This window comes from Scyliorhinus canicula, chromosome 12 (assembly GCF_902713615.1).
Source record: "Scyliorhinus canicula chromosome 12, sScyCan1.1, whole genome shotgun sequence".
Lineage (NCBI taxonomy): Eukaryota > Metazoa > Chordata > Chondrichthyes > Carcharhiniformes > Scyliorhinidae > Scyliorhinus > Scyliorhinus canicula.
Genome location: NC_052157.1, coordinates 4,754,181 through 4,780,756, shown reverse-complemented (window position 1 = coordinate 4,780,756; position 26,576 = coordinate 4,754,181). Strand labels below are relative to the sequence as shown.

Here is a 26,576-nt window from a genome sequence, read left to right as displayed (position 1 = left end):
AGGCTCAGATTGAGAAAGAGGGAGGCGCAGTGGCGTAGTGGTTAGCACTGCTGCCTCACGGTGCTGAGGACCCGAGTCGGTCCCGGCCCCGGGTCACAATATCCAATATCACCCATCCCCTCTCTCCCTTACTTCTCTCCTCCTTTTCTCTCTCTCTCTCTCGTCTCCTTCTTTCTCTCTCTCCTCACTTCCACTGTCCCTCTCTCCTTCTCCCTCTCCCCGCTTGTGTCTAGGATGACAGTAGCAGACGCCATGTGCTGGGTACTCAGTCTGTATTGATTGGTGTGTGAGGTTTAGCGTTAGCCTGGGGAGAGGAGGGAGGTGACTTTACCTGGTGCGGTGCAGGCGAGGAAACGTGAAAGAACATGAACACAACACAAACAATATCAGAACAACTTAACAAAAATCTTAGCAAATCCCTGAATTTCTTAATGTGGACATTTTTCCTGCAGGATGTTTCCGGGAACGCCGCATTCTTAGCCTTTACTCCGTCTGGATTTGTGGTGTTACAGGGAAACAAGAGGATTCATTTTATAAAATGGTGAGTTTTCCGGTGCCCCGGTTTAATGCATTGTTATCTGCAGGTGCTTCTTCTACAGAAGACCCAATTCTGCTATTGTTCTGATCTGAACACATTAGGCGAGATTCACCGCAATCGGCTAATTGGCCGGACACTGGTGCCAAGACCGGCGCCGAGCCAACCGGAAGTTGCGGAATTCTCTGCACTTCTGGGGGCGGGGCCGGCGCCGGAGGGGTCGGCGCCGTGCCAGCCGGCGCTGAAGAGACTGCGCGAGTCAGCGCATGCGCAGAACCGTTGCCGTGGTTTAGCGCATGCGCAGACCGGCCGGCATATTCTGGCGCATGCGCAGGGGGGGTGTCCTCTTCGCGGTGGCCATGGTGGAGCCCTACTGGGGCCGGTGTGGAAGTAAGGAGTGCCCCCACGGCACAGGCCCGCCCGCAGATCGGTTAGCCCCGATCGCAGGCCAGGCCACCGTGGGGGGCCCCCTGGGGCCGGATCCCCCTCCCCCCGAGGACCAGCCAGCCTACCAGCCAGGTCCTGCCGTGTGGGACCATGTCCACTCCACGCCGGTGGGACTGGCCCAAAACCGATGGCCGCCCGGCCCATCGGGATCCGGAGAATTGCCGGGGGGGCCGCTGCCAACAGCTCCCGACCGGCGTGGCGTGATCCCCGCCCCCGCCTGAAAATACGGGCGTCGGAGCGGCAGGGCGGAATGCGCGCTGCCCCCGGGGATTCTCCGATCCGCCGGGGGTTCGGAGAATCCCGGCCACTAACTAGCAAGTTCGCAGTTTGCTGATGAGATGTGGGCGTCGCTGGTTAGGCCAGCATTTATTGGCCATTCCTAATTGTCCTTGAGAAGGTGTTGGTGAGCTGCCTTCTTGAACTCGCAGCAGTCTGTGCAATGTAGGTACACCCACTGTGCTGATAGGGATGGAGTTCCAGGATTTTGACCCCATGACAGTGAAGGAACGGCCGATATATTTCTAGGTCATATATTTCTACGCCTAGAACAAAGGTGACTGAGGGCGAGGGGGTTGGGGGGAGGGGGGGGGGTTGTCACATGGTGGGTGTCACAGGAGAGGGGGCAAGGAGGGTTGGGGGCAAGGACAGGGTGTAGCTGTCAGAAGCATGTCCCTTTTCCCTAAGTTGGGTCACTGGAGTGTTTGATAATGAGGGCCTTTCGCCCCCAGGAGGCTGCTGGTGAATCCTATAGCGTTCGCTGGGTGACCTTCCGAGGGGCAGGAAAGCTGTGTGGTTCCTGTCAAATCCTCGAGCCATGGCTGAATCGCAGTGGGCTCAGGGATGATGGTTGTCAATTGTCACATTAATGAATCTAATTGACGCTGGCTAGAGCTACATAGCAGCCCCTTCCACCCTCTGACTTAATTGGGGAGTCTCACATGGGGCTTGGTTGCCATGGTTCCCACGATGACGGACTGAATCAAATCCAGCCCAGTGTGGAGACGGCGATGGTCGAACTGTTATCACTAACTGATTGTATGGGGACCACAGCAATCTGCAAAAATACATGGAGCCTGATAGTTAATGTGTCCCTCTGTGGGAAACACCGAAACACTTTGAACCATTCAGGACTCCACCCACCGACACTGTCGCACCTGAATGACTGCGGCACTACTTCTGTATGCTTCACTCGATGCCGGTGTCTATGTATGGTGTGGAGATGCCGGCGTTGGACTGGGGTGAGCACAGTAAGACGTCTTACAACACCAGGTTAAAGACCAACAGGTTTGTTTCAAATGCGGAATGTTGAATGTATTTCACCTGAGGAAGGAGCAGTGCTCCGACAGCTAGTGTTCGAAACAAACCTGTTGGTCTTTAACCTGGTGTTGTAAGACTTCTTATGGTGTCTATGTATTTACATTGTGGACCTTGTGTTGCCCTATTACGTATTCGCTTTTTATTTCATTTTCATTTGGGCAGCGCGGTAGCACCGTGGATAGTACAGTTGCTTCACAGCTCCAGGGTCCCAGGTTCGATTCCCAGCTTGGGTCACTGTCTGTGCGGAGTCTGCACGTTCTCCCCGTGTCTGCGTGGGTTTCCTCCGGGTGCTCCGGTTTGCTCCCACAGTCCAAAGATGTACAGGTTAGGTGGATTGGCCATGATAACTTTCCCTTATTGTCCAAAAAAGTTAGATGGGGGTTACTGGGTTACAGAGATAAAGGGGATAGGGTGGAGGCATGGGGCTTAAGTCGGGTGCTCTTCCTAAGGGCTGGTGCAGACTCGATGGGCCGAATGGCCTCCTTCTGCACTGTAAATTCTATGATTCATGTATTAAATGATCTGTTTGAGCTGCTCGCAGGAAAATACTTTCACTGTACCTCGGTACACGTGACAATAAACAAATCCAACAGTAATTTAGACTTCACGTTGGCTGCTTCAGGAGTGAAGTCAAAAGATCCAAAAAGTTGTGAATCTTTGTGAACATCACTGATGTGATTTAAAATCTATTTGCAGATATAGTGAAGTCCAAAATACTCCAATTAACACACCATTATCACATTTCTTTCAGGGTTGAAGTCAGCAAGATGAAGTTTGAAGGGAAAACATTTAATTTATATGCAATTCAGAAAGAGGTAAATGTTGGCAATGTTTAAACATCGATTTCAAATGTTCATGTGGTTTGTAATCGCTGCCAAAATATTTACGCATTCACCCGATGAGATCAGTCGGTTTTATAATGGGGCGGCACGGGTGGCACAGTGGTTATCACTGCTGCCTCACAGCTCCAGGGTGCCAGGTTCAATTCCCAGCTTGGGTGACTGTCTGTGAGGAGTCTGCACCTTCGCCTCGTGTCTGTGTGGGGTTTCCTCCGGGTGCTCTGGTTTCCAACCGCAGTCCAAAGACGTGCAGGTTTGGGTGGATTGGGCAGGCTAAATTGCCCCTTAGTGTCCAAAAAGGCTAGGTGTGGTTTCTGGGTTATGGGGATAGGGTGGAGGCGTGGGCTTAAGTAGGGTGCTCTTTCCAAGGGCCGGCGCAGACTCGATGGGCCGAATGGCCTCCTGTACCATAAATTCTATGATTCTATGATATTCAATATCTGACTCAAATGGACCAACCTACAAGGAGGCATAACTATAAGGTTCAGGGTGGGAGATATAGGAGGGATGTCCGAGGTAGGTTCTTTATTCACAGAGTGGTTAGGGTGTGGAATGGATTGCCTGCTGTGATAGTGGAGCCGGACACTTTAGGAACTTTCAAGCGGTTATTGGATAGGCACATGGAGCACACCAGAATGACAGGGAGTGGGATAGCTTGATCTTGGTTTCGGACAAAGCTCGGCACAACATTGAGGGCCGAAGGGCCTGTTCTGTGCTGTACTGGCCTGTGTTCTATGTTAACCAGAGCTATATTTAGTATTTCAAAAATTATCATTCTTGGGATGTGGGTGTCACTGGCCAGGGCCGCACTTATTGCCCATCCCTAATTGCCCTCGAAAAGGTGGTGGGTGAGCCGCCTTCTTGAGCCGCTGCAGTCCATGCGGGGTAGGTACACCCACAGTGCTCTTAGGGAGGGAGTTCCAGGACGTTGACCCAGCGATGATAAAGGGTCTAAATTGCACGGGTATGTACAGCGGAGAATCAGGCCATTCGGCCCAACTGGTCTATGCTGGTGTTTATGCTCCAGGTGAGCCTCCTCCGCCTTGCTTCCTTTCAGCCAGTCAGCACGTCCTTCTATCCCTTTGTCCCACATGTGATAGCCTCACTTCCTCGCTCAGATATCAGGACTTCCTTCCCTAACGTTCCTGTGCTCTGTGAAATTATTCAGGCGGGGGGGGTGGGTGAGATCAGCATTCTTTTCTTGGGGCTTTTTAACCAGTGATTTTTCTTTTGTGCTATTTCGTTATCAGGAATCAAAGATTATTTTGACCTACTTTGCCCCGACGCCCGAGGCTTGCAAACATCTGTGGAAGTGTGGGGTGGAGAACCAAGCGTTTTACAAGTGAGTGCTGTTTATTGCAGGTTAATTACAGCTCAGAAACTGACCGTTCAATACAACTGGTCCACTCTGGTGCTCCTCCCTCCTGACTTCGTTCCCCCTTATCCTTCTATTCCTGTCTCCCTCATGTGCTTATCCAGCTTCCCCGTAAGCACAGCCATGGTATTCACCCACTCCCTGTAGCTGTGACAGTCACATTGCAACCACTCTGCGTGGGTGAGCTGGTTGCTGCATTGATCAACGACGTGGTGCGGGGAGGAATAACGACCAGGCCACAGATTGAATTTTTCTTCATGTTTAACAATTTGGGTGTTGTGTTGCTGTGAAAGGTGTGTTTGGAGTGCAGTCAGGACACTGACTGTGGGCTCAGTCAGAGGCAGGAACACAGACAGTACGGCACTCCCTCGCTTACTGCGCTGAGTGGGTCAGTCTGGGATTTGTGCTCCTGTCTCTGGAGTGGAGCCCTTCTGGGTCAGAGGCAAGAGAACCAGTCACTAAGCTGCAGCTGACATTTGAATCTCTGCGGACGGGAGATGTCGACATGTTAAAGAAGGAAAATAACCCAGATCCCTCATAAATGTTTTCAAAAAGAATGTTCCTCTACTGTCACCATGGAAAATGAGGAGAATATTTCTTCTTCAGTGACCGTTAGAGTGGGTGGTTAGCTCAATTGGCGAGAACGATGTTCATAATAACACCACCAGCATGGGTTCAATTATCATAGAAGTTACAGTGCAGAAGGAGGCCATTCGACTCTGCACCGGCTCTTGGAAAGAGCACCAGACCCAAGCCCACACCCCCACCCTATCCCCATAATCCAGTAACCCCACCCAACACTAAGGGCAATTTTGGACACTAAGGGCAATTTATTATGGCCAATCCACCTAACCTGCACATCTTTGGACTGTGGGAGGAAACCGGAGCACCCGGAGGAAACCCACGCACACACGGGGAGAACGTGCAGACTCCGCACAGACAGTGACCCAAGCCAGGAATCGAACCTGGGACCCAGGAGCTGTGAAGCAATTGTGCTAACCACTGTGCTACCCTGCTGCCCTGAGGCTGATACCTGCTGCCTGCCCCCTCGCCCTCCTGCCCCCTTGCCCTCCTGCCCCCTCGCCCTCCTGCCCCCTTGCCCTCCTGCCCCCTTGCCCTCCTGCCCCCTCGCCCTCCTGCCCCCTCGCCCTCTTGCCCCCTCGCCCTCCTGCCCCCTCGCCCTCCTGCCCCCTCGCCCTCCTGCCCCCTCCTGCCCCCTCGCCCTCCTGCCCCCTCGCCCTCCTGCCCCCTCGGCCTCCTGCCCCCTCGGCCTCCTGTCCCCTCGCCCTCCTGCCCCCTCGCCCTCCTGCCCCCTCGCCCTCCTGCCCCCTCGCCCTCCTGCCCCCTCGCCCTCCTGCCCTCTCGCACTCCTGCCCCCTCGCACTCCTGCCCCCTCGCCCTCCTGCCCTCTCGCCCTCCTGCCCCTCGCCCTCCTGCCCCCTCGCCCTCCTGCCCTCTCGCACTCCTGCCCCCTTGCCCTCCTGCCCCCTTGCCCTCCTGCCCCCTCGCCCTCCTGCCCCCTCGCCCTCCTGCCCCCTCGCCCTCCTGCCCCCTCGCCCTCCTGCCCTCTCGCCCTCCTGCCCCCCTCGCCCTCCTGCCCCCTCGCCCTCCTGCCCCCTCGCCCTCCTGCCCCCTCGCCCTCCTGCCCTCTCGCCCTCCTGCCCCCTCGCCCTCCTGCCCCCTCGCCCTCCTGCCCCCTCGCCCTCCTGCCCCCTCGCCCTCCTGCCCCCTCGCCCTCCTGCCCCCTCCCCCTCCTGCCCCCTCGCCCTCCTGCGCCCTCGCCCTCCTGCCCTCTCGCCCTCCTGCCCCCTCGCCCTCCTGCCCCCTCGCCCTCCTGCGCCCTCGCCCTCCTGCCCCCTCGCCCTCCTGCCCCCTCGCCCTCCTGCCCCCTCGCCCTCCTGCGCCCTCGCCCTCCTGCCCCCTCGCCCTCCTGCCCCCTCGCCCTCCTGCCCCCTCGCCCTCCTGCCCCCAAGAGTGGATGTCAAAGACAAACCATCGCGGTCAAAACCTGCCAAGATATACGGCTCAGGGTGAAGAATCAGCAGACAATGACCTGCCTTCAGGCAGAGTACCCCTGTCATGAATACAGTAAGTTATATAAAATAGATATTGCTCTGTGTGTGCATTAACATTGCTATCATGGATTTACAAAATCTTTCAAGCTTTGGGGCCCTAGTTAACCCTGAGCTGACCTGCCAGCCCCTGAGTGCCCTCACCAGCAATTCCGCCTGCTTCCATCTCCATCACCCACCCTCGCCCCACCTCAACTCATGCGAGCATATGAACATGTGGAATAGGAGCAGAAGTCGGCCATTCAGCCCCTCAAGTCTGCTCTGCCATTCAATATGACCATGGCTGTTCTGTTTGCGTTAAAGTTCCACATTTCCATCTAGCCCGATAACATTTGATTCCATTTACCAAACAAGAATCTATCTACCTCCAGATAAAAAATATTCAGTGACCCCCGCCTCTGCCTTCTTCTGAGGTGGAGAGTTCTAAATGTGCACAAACCTCAGAGAGAAAGAAATTCTTCTCAACTCTGCCCCAAAAGGACCATCCCCCTGGTTCTGGACTAACTTACAAGAGGAAACATCCTTTCTACGTCCACCTTGTAGAGACCATTCAGGATCTTATAGACGTCAATCACATCACCCCTCACTCTTCTACACTCCAATGGCAACAGGCCCAGTCTGTCCAACCTTTCCTCACAAGACAACCCGCTCATTCCAGTGAACCTCCTCTGAACTATCTCCAAAGTATTTACATCCTTCCTTATATAAGGAGACAAAACTGCACAGATTATTTGAGATGTGTTCCCCCCAATGCCCTGTATCTGCTGTTGAAACACGCATCCATTCCTTTCTTATCTTCTTATCTTCAGTCTTGACTGTTCCAATACTAGCCCAATCAGTCACCTACACCCTCTGTAAAATTGAGCTCATCTATAACCCTCTGCCCATGTCCAAGCTCGTAGTGACAAATTAGGTTCTTTTCCCGTCAGTCTGGTCTCAATAAAATTCGAGATGGATTGTAGGTAACAATTATTATTTATTTTAATCAACTTGCAAGTAGGACCCACTCTATTAAGGGACAGGACACAACCTGGTCTCCTGTATCTTGCAGAGTGAGTGAGAACAAAGGAAAAGGAACTTTTCTTGCATACACATTCAAGTGGCATCAAGTTTCACATATATGACCATATAAGATCCTGACCTGGCCATATATCCTGATTGGCTCACTTTGTATTCCTCAACCCTGGGGCACTCTTTTACCCAGCATTCTTTCCATCCCCCTCTGCACAAGGGTCTGGTCCTAACAACTGCCCATTCCCCCTTCCTGGCCATGCTTTACTCAGTTCCTTTGTTCATTCCCTGATCAACTCATTACCCTACTCCTATACCCGGGTCTATCCTCTACATTATCCTAACTAATTATCCCATTTTGTATCACATTTGTTTGTTCAATTCCTCAGTACCAAGTCTTGTTCCTCCATCACTCCTGTCTTACATTGACTCCTGACCCAGCAATGCCTCAATTTTAAGCCATTCACCTGAGGAAGGAGCTGCGCTCCGAAAGCTCGTGTTTGAATCAAACCTGTTGGACTTTAACCTGGTGTTGTAAGACTTCTTACTGTGCTCAATTTTAAAATACTGACCCTTGTTTCCAGATTCCTCCCTGGCATTGCCCCCTCCCTATTTCTGTAATCTCCTCCAGCCCTATAACTCTCCACGTTCCCTTCACTCCTCCAGTTCTGGCCTCTCACGCATCCCTGACATTAATCTCTCCACCATTGGCAGCCTTGGCCTGGACCCTAGGGGGCGCAGTAGCACAGTGGGCTTCACAGCTCCAGGGTCCCAGGTTCGATTCCCGGCTTGTGTCACTGTCTGTGCGGAGTCTGCATGTTCTCCCTGTGTTGCGTGGGTTTCCTCCCACAGTCCAAAGATGTGCAGGTTAGGTGGATTGGCCATGATAAATTGCCCTGAGTGTCGAAAAAGTTTGGGTGGGGTTACTGGGTTACGGGGATAGGGTGGAGGTATGGGCTTAAGTGGGGTGCTCTTTCCAAGGGCCGGTGCAGACCCGATGGGCCGAATGGCCTCTTTCTGCACTGTAAATTCCATGATTCTATGGAACTCCCTCCCTATAGCTCTGCTCATCTCTCTCTCACCCCTTAAGATGCTTCTGGAAACCAACCTCTTTGACCAACTCCTGTCCGAACATTTCTCTGTATGTGTCTCAGTGTCACATTTTGCTTTACAACCCTCCTGTGGAGCAGTTTAGGAGATTACTACCACATTAATGAGGCTATATAGAGACAGATTAAAGCACGTGTTTGAGTGATAGAGCCAATTGTGGACAGGGGAGGGTGGGGGAAATGGGTTTTTTTGAGGATTTGGCGTGGCTGCAGTGGATTTGAACATTTAATGCTCTTTCTGCCCTTGACCAGGTTTGAAAAATCCAGTCAGGTTCGGACGGTTTCGAGCAGCAATCTGTTCTTCAAAGGAAGTCGGTTTCGATACAGGTAAATAGTCAGAGTAAGTAGAGGCTACTGAAAACTAACACTTCATTTAGGCACCAGAATGGAAGGAAGGCCAGGTCTCTGCAGAGAAAAGAACAAAATCATTTTGGTTTTAGATGGTCAATATTTGGACCAGAATGGTCAGCAGCCATTCCCATTCGGCCAGTTGGTTGTCTAGTTTGGAGCGCAGGCTGATGGTCACTGTTGCTGGGGAGTTAAGACACTAACCTCCTCACAGGCTTTGATGTTGTCTATGAGCCTCTGTATAAAAGTTAAGGATGGAGGGCTGGGTGGGGAATGAGAACTTACAATTGGCAATTCAGCCATAAAATAAAATGACATCTCCTAATTGCTTTGCAACTGGAAGAATCTCATTGCATCTTTCGAAATGACATTTAACTGGCATTAGTTACAAATGGCCGTTGGAAGCTGTTTAGTTAAGCATGGAGGTAATTGAAGGCAATTATTGTGATATGGTTGATTAGCCCCGCACAGATCTCCATCTGCAAATATACAGGATGTGCCTCTTCATTCTGCATCCGAGGATAATTCCAGGGGATGATGAGTGTCTGAATCGCTACGTTTCCCAATGTAACAGGTCAATGATAGAAGGAATTAGTGTCTAATTGTTCTCATCCACTGACTGTCTCTGTGGCTCCATTGTTCCTGCTTTCAGTGGAAAAGTCGCAAAGGAAGTGATCGAGTCGAGTGCAAAGATTAAAAGGAGCCCCCCAGAAATCCACAGGTAAGAATGTTAGCATAAATGCTTCACAGCTCCAGGGTCCCAGGTTCGATTCCCGGCTGGGTCACTGTCTGTGCGGAGTCTGCACGTCCTCCCCCTGTGTGCGTGGGTTTCCTCCGGGTGCTCCGGTTTCCTCCCACAGTCCAAAGATGTGCGGGTTAGGTGGATGGGCCATGCTAAATTGCCCGTAGTGTCCTAATAAAAGTAAGGTTAAGGGGGGGGTTGTTGGGTTACGGGTATAGGGTGGATACGTGGGTTTGAGTAGGGTGATCATGGCTCGGCACAACATCGAGGGCCGAAGGGCCTGTTCTGTGCTGTACTATTCTATGTTCTATGTTCTAATGTTGAGTGACTCCACGTTAACTGTTTGAGAAACCTGCCTGCAGTCTGAACAGGAAACTCCAGTGAGAAAGCTGCCTGTTTCATCACCATTTCCATTCAGCCTTTGCACAGTGGGCTAAACAGCTGGCTTGTAATGCAGAACAAGGCCAGCAGCGCAGGTTCGATTCCCGTACCAGCCTCCCCTAACAGGGGCTGGAATGTGGCGACTAGGGGCTTTTCACAGTAACTTCATTTGAAGCCTACTTGTGACAATAAGCGATTTTCATTTCATTTCCTGTCCTTATTCTCTGATCCCTCTGGGTCCCCTGTCTGTTGCTTCATTCTGCGATACCCTTTTACCTATTCCCTCCTCTGTGCTCTTCAGCTTTGAGATCTCTTTAATTTCCTGGTTGCTGTTCACTATTTACCCTCTGCACATCTCACCCATGTCAGTTAAAGCTCAAATATTAGTAACTGCTTCGCTCTTCGCCAACTTCAAACTCTTTCACCAGCCGTCATATTAACCCTTGTTCAGGTGAATTGGTTCACAGAAGCTCTCAATAACTCATAGTCACTACCGTTAGCCCAACTACCATTAGCTCAAGTGACAACCATTAACCTACTATAATTATATTAACCCACAGTGGCTGCCATTTCTGCAATAATTATTGTTAGGCTCCAGTTATCCACCATTAACTTTACAGGGGTTTCATTAACGCGCCCCCCCCCCCCCCCCCCCCCCCCCGCCCCCAATGAAAGCCCCTACCTTGAAGTAACCACCCTTCGGTGGCAATAATCATGATTAACCAATAACGACCAATATACGAGTGTTGGGGTATGAACATGCGAACACACCATGCAGTGAACTGACATTCATGAACCAGTTGTAACAAAACTCCTTCAACATGAGCTTGTGTCTCCCCCTCCACAGGTCGGGTCTGGTCCCCAGTCGCAGTTGCCCTTCCATCTCTCATGGGTCGAGATTGAGCAGTGTGCCAAGGACTCGCAGGAGAGCGGTGCATATCTCCATCATGGAAGGTAAGGTCTGTTTGGACCAGGTTAGAATGAGGGACGAAGCCCTGGATCAACAAGATTGGCACTGAGGTCCGGACTGGGTGTTTCCACTACGGAGGCACAATTGGGAAAGTGTGTCAGAACTTCATAGAATCATAGAATTTACAGTGCAGAAGGAGGCCATTCGGCCCATCGAGTCTGTACCGGCCCTTGGAAAGAGCACCCTACTTAAGCCCACGCCTCCACCCTACCCCTGTAACCCAGTAACCCCACCTAACCTTTTCGGACACTAAAGGCAATTTATCATGGCCAATCCACCTAACCTGTATGTCTTTGGACTGTGGGAGGAAACCGGAGCACTCGGAGGAAACCCATGCAGACGCAAGGAGAACTTGCAGACTCCGCACAGACAGTGACCCAAGCCTGGAATCAAACCTGGGACCCTGGAGCTGTGAAGCAACTGTACTAACCACTGTGCTACCGTGCTACTTTGCACCGGATTTTACTGGGATCCTACTTAAATTCTGTTCAAACCCATTTGCATAAATCTAGGTATGAAATCGCTCATCGGGGTGATCAGTCAGTGTAATCAATTGTAATCAATTATTGAGAAAAATGGGGTCTCAAAATAACAGATTTGAACTAATTTAAGCTGGAAATGTGTTCAGGTAACAGCCAATCAGTTGTTTCAATTGAGTGCTGAGTACAGATCACATGTTCCATGAGTCGATCAATTGGTAGTGGGTTTCCTCCGGGTGCTCGGGTTTCCTCCCACAAGTCCCGAAAGACATGGGGCGCGATTCTCCGCAAATGCGGAGAGTCGTGAAGGCTGCCGTGAAACCAGCCATGTTTCCCGGCAGCCTCCGCGCCCCCTCCCGGGACCTGATTCTGCTCCCCGGTCGGGGCTAGTAGCGGGGCCCCGTGAACCTCGGCATCGCAGGCTTAGCGAAATTCGCTAAGCCCGCGCGCCAAAGTTAACGGCGGCTGACGTGCACGATGACGTCATCGCGCATGCGCGGATTGGACGGCTCCAACCCGCGCATGCGCGGATGACGTCATCGTGCATATGCGTGAAACCCACGCATGCGCGGGCCGGTATGCCCCTCAGCCGCCCCGCGGATCCAGCGGGGCGGCGGAGGAACAAAGAGTGCGCGGGGTTCGGATCCGCTGCCCGCGATCGCCGCCCACTGATCACGGGCCCATGGAACCCTTGGCAGGCCGTGGTGAGGCCGTGCCAATCGGTGCCATGGTTACCCAGAACGGCACTTTGCGGCCGTTTTCACGAACGGTGAGAGCAGGTGTGTTGGCGTCCGTGAAAACGGCCGTAAAGGCCTGGGAAATCGGCCCATCGGCCAGGGGAGAATCGCTGCTCGCCGTAAAAAAACGGCGAGCAGCGATTCGTGTCGGGGGGCGGGCGTGGGGGGGGGGGGGGGGGAGAATAGCGGGAGGTCAGGAAAAATGTCGGGAAGGCCCTCCCGCTATTCTCCGACCCGTCGTGGGGGGCGGAGAATCGCGCCCCCGCTGTTAGGTGAATTGGACATTCTGAATTCTCCCTCTGTGTACCCGAACAGGCGCTGGAATGTGGCGACTAGGGGATTTTCACAGTAACTTCATTGCAGTGTTAATGTAAGCCTACTTGTGACAATAAAGATTATTATTATCTTCCATTATTAATCAAGATCAGCTCACCCTTCAGACTACAGCCTTCAACACCTCCCAAAGTACAGAAGGTGAGGTATCTTCATTTGCGTTGATCTTGGCGTAAGGGCCCATATCCGCTTCAGATTTTGCCCAAACCCCCTCGTCTGCCAGCAAGTCTACATCTAACCTCCACTGCAGTTACTGAGATACCTCCTTCTCCATGGACAGATCCAGAATGTGGTGCCTGATCTGATCTGAAGATCGGCAAAAGTTCCAAACCTACCATTCCCGGTCAGCACAGGATCAATCACTGCATTGAAATCTCCATCCATCATCAACCAATGTGTATCCGAGTCCAGGACCTTAGCCAATAGCTTCTTCACAAAGTCAGTGTCATCCCAATTGGGACATAAATATTCACAAAAACCATGGGTGTGTCTTCCAATTGACCACTCACCATCACGTACCTGCACTCTGGATCTCCCACCATGTTGCTCATCGAGATCCCCACCCTTTTACTGATGAGGACTGCCGTTCCTCTCATGTTCGAGTCCAACCCTGAGTGGGACACGTCCCACCAATCACTTCCTCAATGAGGTTTGGTCTTTGATCTTAAGGTCAGTTTCTTGCATAAACACCATGTCTGCCTTCAAACATTTTAATTGGACAAACACTCGAGATCTCTTGATCAGTGCATTCAATCTCACATTCCACGGGATCAGTCTGATCGGGGTGGGGTCCACACACACATACACATCTTCCCTCCCACCACTCTGATCAGCCACATCCAGACCTCAATGAGCTTCTTGGCCCCCGCCTCGCCCATCTTCCAGGTCCCCTCAAGGTGTTTGCCTCCACCCCAACCCCCGACCCCATCTCTCGTAGAGAAATACCCACCACCCCCCTTTATTACCCCCACCCAAACTAAAGAAAGAAGAACCACAAAGATTAACCCCTCCCCTCCCCCCCCGTGGACAATCACAGCCCCCTCCCCCACTTCACTTCCGTTATCCATTTCTGCTCGCTGGGTGACTCCTGCCCGAGGTTAACCAAAACTTCCTTAAAACCAATATCTCTAAGTGTCCCCCTCTGCCCCATCACTACTAACCCGCACTGTTCAACACACGTTATTGCAATCCCTCCCTCACCTCCCGCACACCTAACAAAACGCCAAACATATTTAAGACTCTAAAATCTGAACCTCATACGAGGCTGCGAAAGGTTGCAAAACAGATCGACAATACAGAGTGAACAGTAATAATGGTGAATATCATAAGGCTCTGTAATTTACATGTAAACAGTACAGAGTGAATCATTTAAAAACACAGCAAACGCTTCAAAACTCTCTCACTCCACATAATCAGTATTAAGTGAATAATAACAGGTCAACACTAAAAGGTACCATGACTATTTATTTATTTATTTGTAAATTTAATGTACCCATTTCATTTTTCCAATTAAGTGGCCAATCCACCGAGCCTGCACATCTTTGGGTTGTGGGGGGTGAGACCCACGCAGACACGAGGAGAATGTGCAAACTCCACACGGACAGAGACGCGGGGCTGGGATCAAACCCAGGTCCTCGGCGCCGTGAGGCAGCAATGCTAACCACTGTGTCACCGTGCCGCCCCTTCTATGACTATTTATAAACAGTGTAAAGTGAACAGCAACAGCAATAACACCAATACCCCCCCTGAGAACAATACCACATTTCAGTCTTGTAGGTAAATCCACCCGGAGACCAGAGTTTTCATGTGCCACCCAAAACACATATTTTCTAAATGTATCCGACTGCTCCTGCGTGTTTAAGTAATGTTCCTTCCCGCCGTATGTTACTCACAAACGAGCTGGGTATAACATGCAAAATTTAATTTTGTTATTTTAGCAACAGCTTGGGCTTTATTAAAACTAACCCTTCTCTTGGCCAGCTCTGCTCCCAGACCCTGGAAGATACGGACTGCGTGGCCTCCCTCCATGGCCCATTTCAGGGTCTTCTCCTTGTCGAGGTATCGGTGCAGCCTCACAATGATTGCACGTGATCATTCTCCTGCCTTCTGTCTCCCTCCCGCCGACCAACGAGATCGATCCACTTCGGGAGGGCGGTGTGGTGAATGTACATCATGTAATTCACACTGTATAGTATTGCGTTCACACTGTATAGCACTGTGTCCTTGTGGGCTCTGTGAGCCGTTGCGCGGCTCTGCCCACAGGGGGAGATGAGGAGCTTGTACAGGGCTCCACCCTCGGCTCCGCCCATGGCCCCTCCCACTACCGGAAGTATAAAGTGCTGCAGCCTTGTGAGTCTGCCCTCAGTTCTTCTGGTCGCAGGCAGGCTCAGTTGTAAGTCTATTAAAACCACAGTTTACTTCCTATCGTGTCTCGAGTAAATTGATGGTCACATCAGGCGGTCAATGATTTCTTCCCCCCACCAGCTTCACAAACATTTTAGCCACACATTCCGTAGTGTTTGTACCTACAGTGTCTTCAGCTAGACCCACGATCCTTAAATTCTGCCTGTGAGAGCGGGTTTCTAGGCCGTCAGCTTTTTGTTATCAAAATGTATAACTAGGTATTGGACCATTTTCCATCCCTGACAAAACATATTGTCAACAAGGGCAAGGCATTGACGATGAGGTTAGTACTGCCTTCGGGGACACGTGATGGGAGCTCGGGAGTGACGGCGTTTTCACGTCTTTTCTTGGTGTACCCGGTTTTAACGATGTCCCAAGGATTGCTCGTTCGCATTCTGCATGGTGGAGCTCAGGGAGAATGTTTGAATCATCGTTTGTGTGTGGCAGCTGGAAGGAGTGGGGGTGGGGCCCGGCCGTTAGTAGCTGTTGTTTTTGAGCGGGCCGCCGCCCTGACGGTGCTGTGTGAGGCGATGAATAATCGCAGCTAATGAGGATGGTGCTTTTGCTGAAAGTCTCACCTCTGTGGCGTAAGTCGTCAGGGCTGAGTTGCAAGGGTTGTGGGGTGTTTTTATGGAGGCGATGGAGGTGCACGAGGAGGTCATACCATTGCTTTTACAGTGCAGAAGGAGGCCATTCGGTCCATCGGAAAGAGCACCCTACCCAAGCCCACACCTCTACCCTATCCCCATAACCCAGTAACCCCACCCAACACTAAGGGCAATTTTGGACACTAAGGGCAATTTATCATGGCCAATCCACCTAACCTGCACATCTTTGGACTGTGGGAGGAAACCGGAGCACCCGGAGGAAACCAACGCACACACGGGGAGGATGTGCAGACTCCGCACAGACAGTGACCCAAGCCGGGAATCGAACCTGGGACCCTGGCGCTGTGAAGCAATTGTGCAAACCACTATGCTACCATGCTGTCCTTAAAGTCCTTGCAATGGAGAGAGCAATATACCTGGTGGGAGCCCTCCTGAATTTGACGGAGCACATTTAACCGTATCTTTGAGACCTGGGTGGGTTTGGCCTCCCGACCACTGGTCCTGTGTTGTGCTGTCCCAGATGTTGGCCGTGAGGGGTTGGTGGTGGTTGAACCGGTTGAATCATCCCCGTGGCAACACCCCAACCGCCCCCCCCCCCCCCCCAATTTTATAATAATCTTTATTAGTGTCGCAAGTAGGCTTACATAAAAACTGCAATGGGCAGCACGGTGGCGCAGTGGTTAGCACTCTGGCTTCACGGCGCCGAGGTTCCAGGTTCAATCCCGGCTCTGGGTCACTGTCCGTGTGGGGTTTACACATTCTCCCCGTGTCTGCGTGGGTTTCTCCCCCACAACCCAAAAATGTGCAGAGTAGGTGGATTGGCCACGCTAAATTGCCCCTTAATTGTAAAAACTGAATTGGGTACTCTAAATTTATAACAAAAAACACTGCAATGAAGTTACTGTGAAAAGCCCCTAGTCGCCACATTCCGGCGACTGTTCGGGCACACAGAGGGAGAATTCAGAATGTCCAATTCACCTAACAGCACGTCTTTCAGGACCTGTGGGAGGAAACCGGAGCACCCGGAGGGAACCCACGCAGACACAGGGAGAACGTGCAGACTCCGTACAGACAGTGACCCAAGCCGGGAATCGAACCTGGGACCCTGGAGCTGTGAAGCAACATTGCTACCCACTGTGCTGCCGTGCTTCTCCAAGACCTCCTGAAGTGGAGGAAAAGCATCCGGGAAGGAGCTGAACATCTTGTTTCATCGCTGAGAGACTGTGGGCTGTGCTTTCGACTCCTCAGCGTTTTTAGCAAATCACCCTCGACCCCGAGGTACGGTTTGGGAAGGAGAAGACGACCTCTCCCCGGGAGTGTCTGACCGGATTTGGTGCGGTGAGCTCAGGGATGGGACTTAAACCCATGATCCTCCGGCACAGAAGTGAGAATGTTACCCATGTGGCTGACACTCCCTGAGCATCACCCTATCGCCCTTGCATAGTTTTTCAAAACTTAATCCATGGGACGTGAGCGTCGCTGGCTGGGTCAGCATTTATTGCCTAATTCTCCTCGATCTGAGTTACTGCTCGGCCAATTTCCAAGGCCGTTGAGAGTTAACTACTTTGCTTTGGATCTGAAGCCAGACTAGGTAAGGATGACAGATATCCTTCTGTAAAGGGGCACTTCTTTGGCTCTCTGGATTGCCAGTACGACTGTGCCACCATCTCCCCACAATGCACCGCAGCATTGGCATGGAACCGTATTTACAAGCTCACAGTCCCCAAATGGTTGGCTGAAAGGACCTCTCCTGGCTTCCCGAAGAAGCTGCGAACAAGTGTTCAGAACTAAAGAGACAATCGGCCGCTGTAATCGAGACTGATCCCCATCAGGTGGTGTTGCACGTGTCAGTGTCACTCAGTGGAATCTATTTAAAAACATGTTCACCGACCAACTCATTACAGCTCCTCCAGTCGATTAGAAGCAAAACACTCCTATCACATTAAGGGATCAGACACGCACAAACCTGATGTGTAACCCTGGAAAATCAATGTCACGTTTACGGGAGTAGAGTTAAAATCCAGCTGCGGCTGGTCAGAAAATTGCTGCATGCGAAAAAACGACAATCTGGACAGCATCATTTTTATTCAGTTTTTAACATTTGATGCATAAAACAAAACAACACGAAACCGAAAGAATAACCCCCCCCCCCCCCCCCCCCCCCCCCCACTCAACCAACCAACCCACCAGTGACTCGAAAAATAAACCCCTCTCCACCATCCTTAGCAGCTCATGGCAACCAGAATAAACACACCCCATCTCTTCTGGGACCCCTCAGTCTCGCCCCCCCCCTCAAGGTGAACTTCACCGTCTCTAAATGCAGGAACTCCACCAGATCCCCCAGCCACACTGAGGCACAGGGTGGAGAGGGCTGACCTCTACCTCAACACGACCCGCCCGCGAGTAATCAGCATGGTGAAGGCTAACGCATCCGCCCCCACCCCCGCCCCGATCTGCAGCTTCAGCAGGTCTGACACTCCAAATATGGGGACTGGACTCCCAAGTGCAAGGTCGGTGACATGGTGCCAGAGAAAGGCCCTCAAAATATCTCCCAAAAGTCTCCCCCACCCCCTCAAACTACCAGCTCATCCTCGACCTGATCAGGTACGTCCTGTGCACCACCTTTAACTGTATTAACCCCAGCCTCGCACACGAGGTTGAGGCATTCACCCTCCACAACACCTCACACCATAATCCCTCCTCCAGTGCCTCCCCCAGCTCCTTGTCCCACTTGGCCTCAGCCCCCTCCAGCGATGTCATATCCTCTTCCAGAATCCTTCCATAAATCGGCGAGAAGCCCCCCCCCCCCCCTGCTCCAACCCCATTACCGACAGCACCCCCTCCAACAATGAGGAGGCAGCATCATCGGAAACTTCGGGAAAACCATCCTTGCAAAGTCCCGCACCTGCATATACCTAAAGGCCTCCCCCCCCCCCGTGAAACCTCAAACTTCTCCGTCAACTCTTCCAAGCTCGCAAACCGCCCTTCATTTCCACTGGCCCCTTCTCCTCCCATCCCGGAAACCTACCATCCAATCTCGTCGCTGAAACACACATTCTCTCGGATCGGCATCACCATCGACTCCGCCCCTAACTTAAAATGTTGCCGGAATTGTCTCGATAGCTTCCATGTGGCCACCACCACCGGATTATCCGAATATTTCCCTGGAGCAAACGGAAGCAGCGCCGTTACCAGTGCCTGCGACCCCCACCCCCTTCACGAATCTGCCCCCATCCTCACCCACATCACCTCCGGCTCCCTACCCCAGCCCCGCACCTTCTCACCGTTCGCCATCCAATAATAATGAATCAGAAACCCCCTCCCTGACTGTCGTCATTCTCTGAAGCTCCGTCTTCCGGAGCCTCGCTACCCCACCTGCCCAGACAAACGACAAAATCAACTATTCCACCCCCATAAAAAACGCTCTCGGCAAGAAGATCGGTAAACACTGGAATAAAAACAGAAACCGCGGCAAGACGTTCATATTCCTCGGCTGCACCCGGCCTGCCAATGATAGGGGGAGTCCGTCCCAACTGCCCAAATCTGCCTTGACCCTACCACCAGGCTTGTAAAATTCAATTTACAGAGCTGGGCCCAATCCCAAGCCTCCTGCACCCCCAGAGACCTGAAGTGAGTATTCGCCACATGAAACGACAATGCTCCCAAACCCACTCCCACCCCTGGCGGGGAGACCAGAAAGCACTCGCTCGTTTCCAAATTCAATTTGTATCCCGGAAAAGCCCCAAAATGCTGAAGCAGCATCATTACAACCCCCAGCGTGAGACCCCTCCAACCCTGCCCTATCCTCCTCCTCCACTGTGGGACACACCAGCCCCTCCAAAAACTCTCTCACATCCGACTCATCCCCCAGAAGCTCCGACCTATACAACCTCTTCTAAAACTCCTCAAATGCCCAGTTCACCTGCTCTGGCGCCACCTCCAGCCCTGTCGCCCCATCCCGGACCTGAACCATCTCTCAGGAGGCCGCTTGCCGGCGGAGCTGTCCTGCTAGCAAGCGACTGGCCTTCTCCCTGTACTCGTACACCACACTCTTTACCGCCCCACCTGGCCTACTGCTTTCCCTGTCGACAAAAGGTCAAACTGCATCTGCAGTTCCTTTCTAATGGCCAACAGCTCCGGAATAGAATCTTCCACATACTTCCCATCAACCTCCAAGACATTGTCTACCAATCGCTGTCGCTCCTCTCATGCCTCCCTATCCATCTGCGCCTTGTACGAGATGATGTCACCCTTCACCACCGCCTTCAGCACCTCCCAAACCACCAATCGCCATTACCATCCTCACACAAAAACTCGGATCCACAAACAGCCTCATGCCGGCCTCTGCGGAGGCCTCCTCTCCAGGACCTCAGCTGCCAAGTGCGGAGCATGATCCGAAATGTCAATCGGCAAGTATTCCGCCTTCCTCACCCCCGACAACAATGACCTCCCTATAATAAAGAAGTGAATCCTCGAGTACACATTATTCACCGGTGAAAAAAAGGAGTACTCTCTACCTGCTGGATGGAAGAACTATCACGAGTCCACTACCCCCATCCATTTCATAAATGCTGCCAACACCCTCGCCATCTCCCCCCCCCCCCCCCCCCCCCCCCACCCACCCTCGCAGGGGTCAATGAGCGCAACTTAGATCAATCCGTCATCAGATGCAACACTGTATTTAAATCCCCTCTAAAATTAACTGATGTGTGTCCAGACTCGTGATGATTTCCATAAACTCTACATCATCCATTACACGCTAACCAACGCCACCAACCTCCCCCTAAAGCATCCGTTGCTATAACATATCCACCTCAGTTCAGTCCCAGTCCTTCAGCCTCAAGATCACCTCAGTCTCCTCCGTCGTCTCAAAGAAATAGTCCTTGGGGTTAAACGTAACCCTCAGCTTAGCCGGGTAGACCACTGCAAACCGCACATTACTCTGGTGGTGCCATCTCCACCGTGCCGTTAAAGAACACAGTAAAGCCCAGCACAGGAACAGGCCCTTCGGCCCTCCAGGCCTGTGCCGATCAGGATGCCCTAACTAAAAACAAAAACTCTGCCCTTACTCGGTCCGTGTCCCTCTATTTCCTCTCTATTCATGGACCCATCCAGATGCCGCTTCAATGTTGCTAATGTTCCTGCTTCCACCACATCCTCTGGCAGCATGTTCCAGGCACCCACCTCTCCCTGTGTGATAAACTTTCCCCGCACATCTCCCTTAAACATCCCCCCTCTCACCTTGAACCAGCGCCCCTGTGTAATTGACACTTCCACTACTGATCCTGTGGAATACCGCTAGCTACAGATCTCCATTCTGAAAAACACCCTTCCACCGCTACTCTGTGGTTGTCACCACTCATGTATATACTGTATATATAGGAGTTTTACGGTAAGGCCCCTGTATTACAGCTACGGGGTAGATCCCTGCCTGCTGGCTCCGCCCAGTAGGCGGAGTATAAATATGTGTGTTCCCCGTACAGCAGCCATTTCGTCAGCTGCTGTAGGAGGCCACACATCTCAGTGTAATAAAGCCTCGATTACATCCTACTCTCGTCTTTGCGTAATTGATAGTGCATCAATTTATTAAACTGAGTTTTTAGAGATGGGCCTCCGCATCAAGCCGAATCGCCTGCAGCTGCATCCTCAAGCAGACAACGCCAAAATGGACTTTGAACATTGGCTAGCCTGCTTTGAAGCGTACATCGGGTCTGCACCAGACACAATCCCAGAAGCACAGAAGCTCCAGATCCTGTACACGCGGCTGAGCTCCAACGTCTTTCCCCTTGTCCAGGACGCGCCAACCTACGCAGAAGCCATGGCACTACTGAAGGAAAACTACGCTCAGCGGGGTAACAAAATCCACGCCAGGCATCTCCTCTCCACACGGCGCCAACTTCCCGGTGAGTCGGTGGAAGATTTCTGGCGCGCCCTGCTCGCCCTAGTTAGAGACTGTGACTGTGAGGCTGTTTCGGCCACTGAACATTCGAACCTGCTGATGAGAGACACATTAATTACGGGCATAGGATCTGACTACATCCGCCAGCGCCTCTTAGAAGGGGCCACGCTCGACCTCACGGCAACCAAAAAGCTAGCGCTCTCACTCACGGTCGCCTCACGCAACGTTCAGGCCTATGCCCCCGACCGCAGGACCCACCCTCCCTGTGCATTGTGGACCCCGTCGACGATCACCCCATCATGGACCCCATCAGCTACTTCTGCGGACAGTCAAAACACCCCCAACAGCGCTGCCCGGCGCAGAGCCCCCTCTGCAAGGCCTGTGGCAAGAAGTCCTGCCTGCTGGACTCCGGGAGTACTGAGAGCTTCATTCACCCCGATACGGTAAGGCGCTGCTCCCTCACGGTACACCCCGCTAACCAGAAAATCTCCCTGACCTCCGGATCCCACTCCGTGGCGATCCGGGTTACTGCATCACCAACCTCACCGTCCAGGGCGTGGAGTTCAGCGGCTTCAGCCTCTACATCCGCCCCAACCTCTGCGCTGTCCTGCTACTTGGCCTGGACTTCCAATACAACGTCCAGAGCCTAACCCTGAAATTCGGCGGGCCCCTACCACCCCTTACTGTCTGCGGCCTCGCGACACTTAAGGTCGACCCGCCTTCCCTCTTTGCAAACCTAACCCCGGATTGCAAACCCGTCGCCATCAGGAGCAGACAGCACAGCGCCCAGGACAGGACCTTCATCAGGTCTGAGGTCCAGCGGCTGCTTCGGGAAGGCATCATCGAGGCCAGCAACAGCCCCTGGAGAGTCCACGTGGTTGTGGTCAAAACTGGGGAGAAAAACAGGATAGTCGTTGACTACAGTCAGACCATCAATCGGTACTTGCAGCTCGAAGCATACCCCCTCCCCCGCATATCTGATATGGTCAATCAAATTGCACAGTACTGGGTCCTCTCGACAGTGGACCTGAAATCTGCCTACCACCAGCTCCCCATCCGTAAGGCGGACCGGCAATACACGGCATTCGAAGCAGACGGCCGCCTTTGCCACTTTCTTAGGGTTCCCTTCGGCGTCACCAACGGGAGATGGACCGAATGGTTCACTGGTACGGACTGCGGGCCACTTTCCCGTACCTGGACAATGTCACCATCTGCGGCCATGACCAGCAGGACCATGACGCCAGCCTTTCCAAATTTCGCCACACCGCCACACTCCTCAACCTCACGTATAACAAGAAGTGCGTATTCAGTACGAACCGCTTAGCAATCCTCGGCTATGTGGTCCAGAATGGAGTTCTGGGGCCCGACCCTAATCGCATGCGCCCCCTCATGGAACTCCCCCTCCCCCACTGCCCCAAGGCCCTCAAACGATGCCTGGGGTTCTTTTCGTATTACGCCCAGTGGGACCCAAACTATGCGGACAAGGCCCGCCCACTCATTCAATCCACCAGGTGCTGTCAGACAAGAACTGAAGTGCATAAGTTGGGAACATAGGCTGTCAGGGAAGGACACAAGTGAAATGTGGAACTTGTTCAAGGAACAGATACTACGTGTCCTTGATATGTATGTCCCTGTCAGGCAGGGAAGAGATGGTCGAGTGAGGGAACCATGGTTGACAAGAGAGGTTGAATGTCTTGTTAAGAGGAAGAAGGAGACTTATGTAAGGCTGAGGAAACAAGGTTCAGACAGGGCGCTAGAGGGATACAAGATAGCCAGGAGGGAACTGAAGAAAAGGATTAGGAGAGCTAAGAGAGGGCATGAAAAATCTTTGGCGGGTAGGATCAAGGAAAACCCCAAGGCCTTTTACACATATATGAGAAATATGAGAATGACTAGAGCGAGCGTGGGGCCGATCAAGGACAGTAGCGGGAGATTGTGTATTGAGTCTGAAGAGATAGGAGAGGTCTTGAACAAGTATTTTTCTTCAGTATTTACGAATGAGAGGGGCTATATTGTTGGAGAGGGCAGTGTGAAACAGACTGGTAAGCTCGAGGAGATACTTGTTAGGAAGGAAGATGTGTTGGGCATTTTGAAAAACTTGAGGATAGACAAGTCCCCCGGGCCTGACGGGATATATCCAAGGATTCTATGGGAAGCAAGAGATGAAAATTGCAGAGCTTTTGACAATGATCTTTTTGTCCTCACTGTCAACAGTGGAGGTACCAGGGGATTGGGAGTGGCGAATGTCGTGCCCCTGTTCAAAAAAAGGAATAGGCATAACCCTGGGAATTACAGGCCAGTTAGTCTTACTTCGGTGGTAGGCAAAGTAATGGAAAGGGTACTGAGGGATAGGATTTCTGAGCATCTGGAAAGATACTGCTTGATTAGGGATAGTCAGCACGGATTTGTGAGGGGTAGGTCTTGCCTTACAAGTCTTATTGAATTCTTTGAGGAGGTGACCAAGCATGTGGATGAAGGTAAAGCAGTGGATGTAGTATACATGGATTTTAGTAAGGCATTTGATAAGGTTCCCCATGGTAGGCTTATGCAGAAAGTAAGGAGGCATGGGATAGTGGGAAATTTGGCTAGTTGGATAACGAACTGGCTAACCGATAGAAGTCAGAGAGTGGTGGTGGATGGCAAATATTCAGCCTGGAGCCCAGTTACCAGTGGCGTACCGCAGGAATCAGTTCTGGTGTTTGTGATTTTCATTAATGACTTGGATGAGGGAGTTGAAGGGTGGGTCAGTAAATTTGCAGATGATACGAAGATTGGTGGAGTTGTGGATAGTGAGGAGGGCTGTTGTCGGCTGCAAAGAGACATAGATAGGATGCAGAGCTGGGCTGAGAAGTGGCAGATGGAGTTTAACCCTGAAAAGTGTGAGGTTGTCTATTTTGGAAGGACAAATATGAATGCGGAATACAGGGTTAACGGTAGGGTTCTTGGCAATGTAGAGGAGCAGAGAGATCTTGGGGTCTATGTTCATAGATCTTCGAAAGTTGCCACTCAAGTGGATAGAGCTGTGAAGAAGGCCTATGGCGTGCTAGCATTCATTAGCAGAGGGATTGAATTTAAGAGCTGTGAGGTGATGATGCAGCTGTACAAAACCTTGATCAGGCCACATTTGGAGTACTGTGTGCAGTTCTGGTCACCTCATTTTAGGAAGGATGTGGAAGCTTTGGAAAAGGTGCAAAGGAGATTTACCAGGATGTTGCCTGGAATGGAGAGTAGGTTTTACGAGGCAAGGTTGAGGGTGCTAGGCCTTTTCTCATTAGAACGGAGAAGGATGAGGGGCGACTTGATAGACGTTTATAAGATGATCAGGGGAATAGATAGAGTAGACAGTCAGAGACTTTTTCCCCGGGTGGAACAAACCATTACACGGGGACATAAATTTAAGGTGAATGGTGGAAGATATAGGGGGGATGTCAGAGGTAGATTCTTTACCCAGAGAGTAGTGGGGGCATGGAATGCACTGCCTGCGGAAGTAGTTGAGTTGGAAACATTAGGGACCTTCAAGCGGCTATTGGATAGGTACATGGATTACGGTAGAATGATGGGGTATAGATTTAATTGTTCTTAATCTAGGACAAAGGTTCGGCACAACATCGTGGGCCGAAGGGCCTGTTCTGTGCAAGCCTGCTCCCGCTATCTTTCCTCCCGCAGAACTCCGCACTGAACCCGGCTCCTCTTGGGGGGACTAGCATTCGTTCCTCTTTGTGCCGTATTCTTCTTTGGGATTTCAGCATCTTCTAATTATCACAACTTCATTGAGGACAGCTCATATAGAACCCCCCCCCCCCCCCCCCCCCAAATGTGCGATCTCCACCTCTAACGTCGATGTTAAAGAGCCCTCGCCAGTGTCCTGGACAATATTTATCTCACTAACATCACTAAAACCGATTGACTGGTCATTTCTCAGTTACAGTTTGTGGGATCTTACTGTGCACAAATTGCCCGCTGCATTTCCCACGGTTTAAAAATTGTTTTGTGGCGTTGACATGGGTGTCGCTGGCCTGGCCAACATTTATTGCCCACCCATAATTGCCCTTGAGAAGGAAAGTGGTGATGAGCCGCCTTCTTGAACGGCTGCAGTCCACACCTTGTAGGTACACCCACTGTGCTGTTAGGGAGGGAGTTCCAGGATGTTGCCCCAGGGACCGTGAAGGAACAGTGATATATTTCCAAGTCGGGGTGGTGAGTGACCTGGAGGGGAACCTCCAGGCGGTGGGGTTCCCAGGTATCTGCTGCTCTTGTCCTTCTAGATAGTAGTGGGTGCAGGTACTGTTGAAGGATCCTTGGTGAGTTGCTGCAGTGCGTCTTGTAGACATTAAAACAGTAACAAGAAGTCTAAAGAATCACAAAGTCATGCGGCAGATTAGGAGGCCATTCCGCCCACCGTGTCTGTGCTAGCTCTGTGAAAGAGCGAGCATTCACTGGCTTTCTGTTTCAAACAAAAACTCAAATATTTTCAGAATCAGAATGTCGAAACCCTGGGGTTTTTATCAATAGGAACGGAAAACAAGTTGCTCCCACTAGACTTGTCTCATTTCACCAAGGCATGGCCTGTGAGCTTTAACCCCGGCGATTGAATCTGAAAGAGGATTTCTACACATCTCTTCACAAACAAGAATTCCACCAGTGGAAGAGGAAATGCTTCACAAGATGATTAAACCTGGCAGAGCGACTAACGAGGAATCCGGAATGGGGATGGGGGCGATAGATGCAGCAGTGCGGGGTTACTGGGGTAACTAACTGCTTTGGTTCCTGCCTCACCCTTGCCTAGTGGTAAATGGGACGTCCTGCCCCCAGGAGAGAAATGTGAGGAACATAATGGCGGCTGCATCTGACGCTCATGAGAAAGTCACAACAACAATGTGTATTCGTGCAGCACCTTTAGCAAAGTCAAACATCCCAAGCTGCTTTCACGGATTATCAAACAAGATTTTACACCAAGTAACATAAAGGCCA

General features: G+C 51.8%; 1 protein-coding gene across 3 annotated transcripts in view; it reads left to right on the top strand.

Moving 5' to 3' along the window:
- The window catches only part of LOC119974428 (FERM domain-containing protein 5-like), a 336,354-nt gene that overhangs the window by 279,669 nt on the left and 30,109 nt on the right, over positions 1-26,576 (top strand). For all 3 annotated transcript variants that reach the window (XM_038813295.1, XM_038813296.1, XM_038813297.1), the window contains exons 8-13: positions 453-541; positions 3,051-3,114; positions 4,389-4,480; positions 8,958-9,032; positions 9,706-9,774; positions 11,024-11,130. In XM_038813295.1, the coding sequence (XP_038669223.1) occupies positions 453-541; positions 3,051-3,114; positions 4,389-4,480; positions 8,958-9,032; positions 9,706-9,774; positions 11,024-11,130 (496 nt within the window). The remainder of the gene's footprint in view (positions 1-452; positions 542-3,050; positions 3,115-4,388; positions 4,481-8,957; positions 9,033-9,705; positions 9,775-11,023; positions 11,131-26,576) is intronic.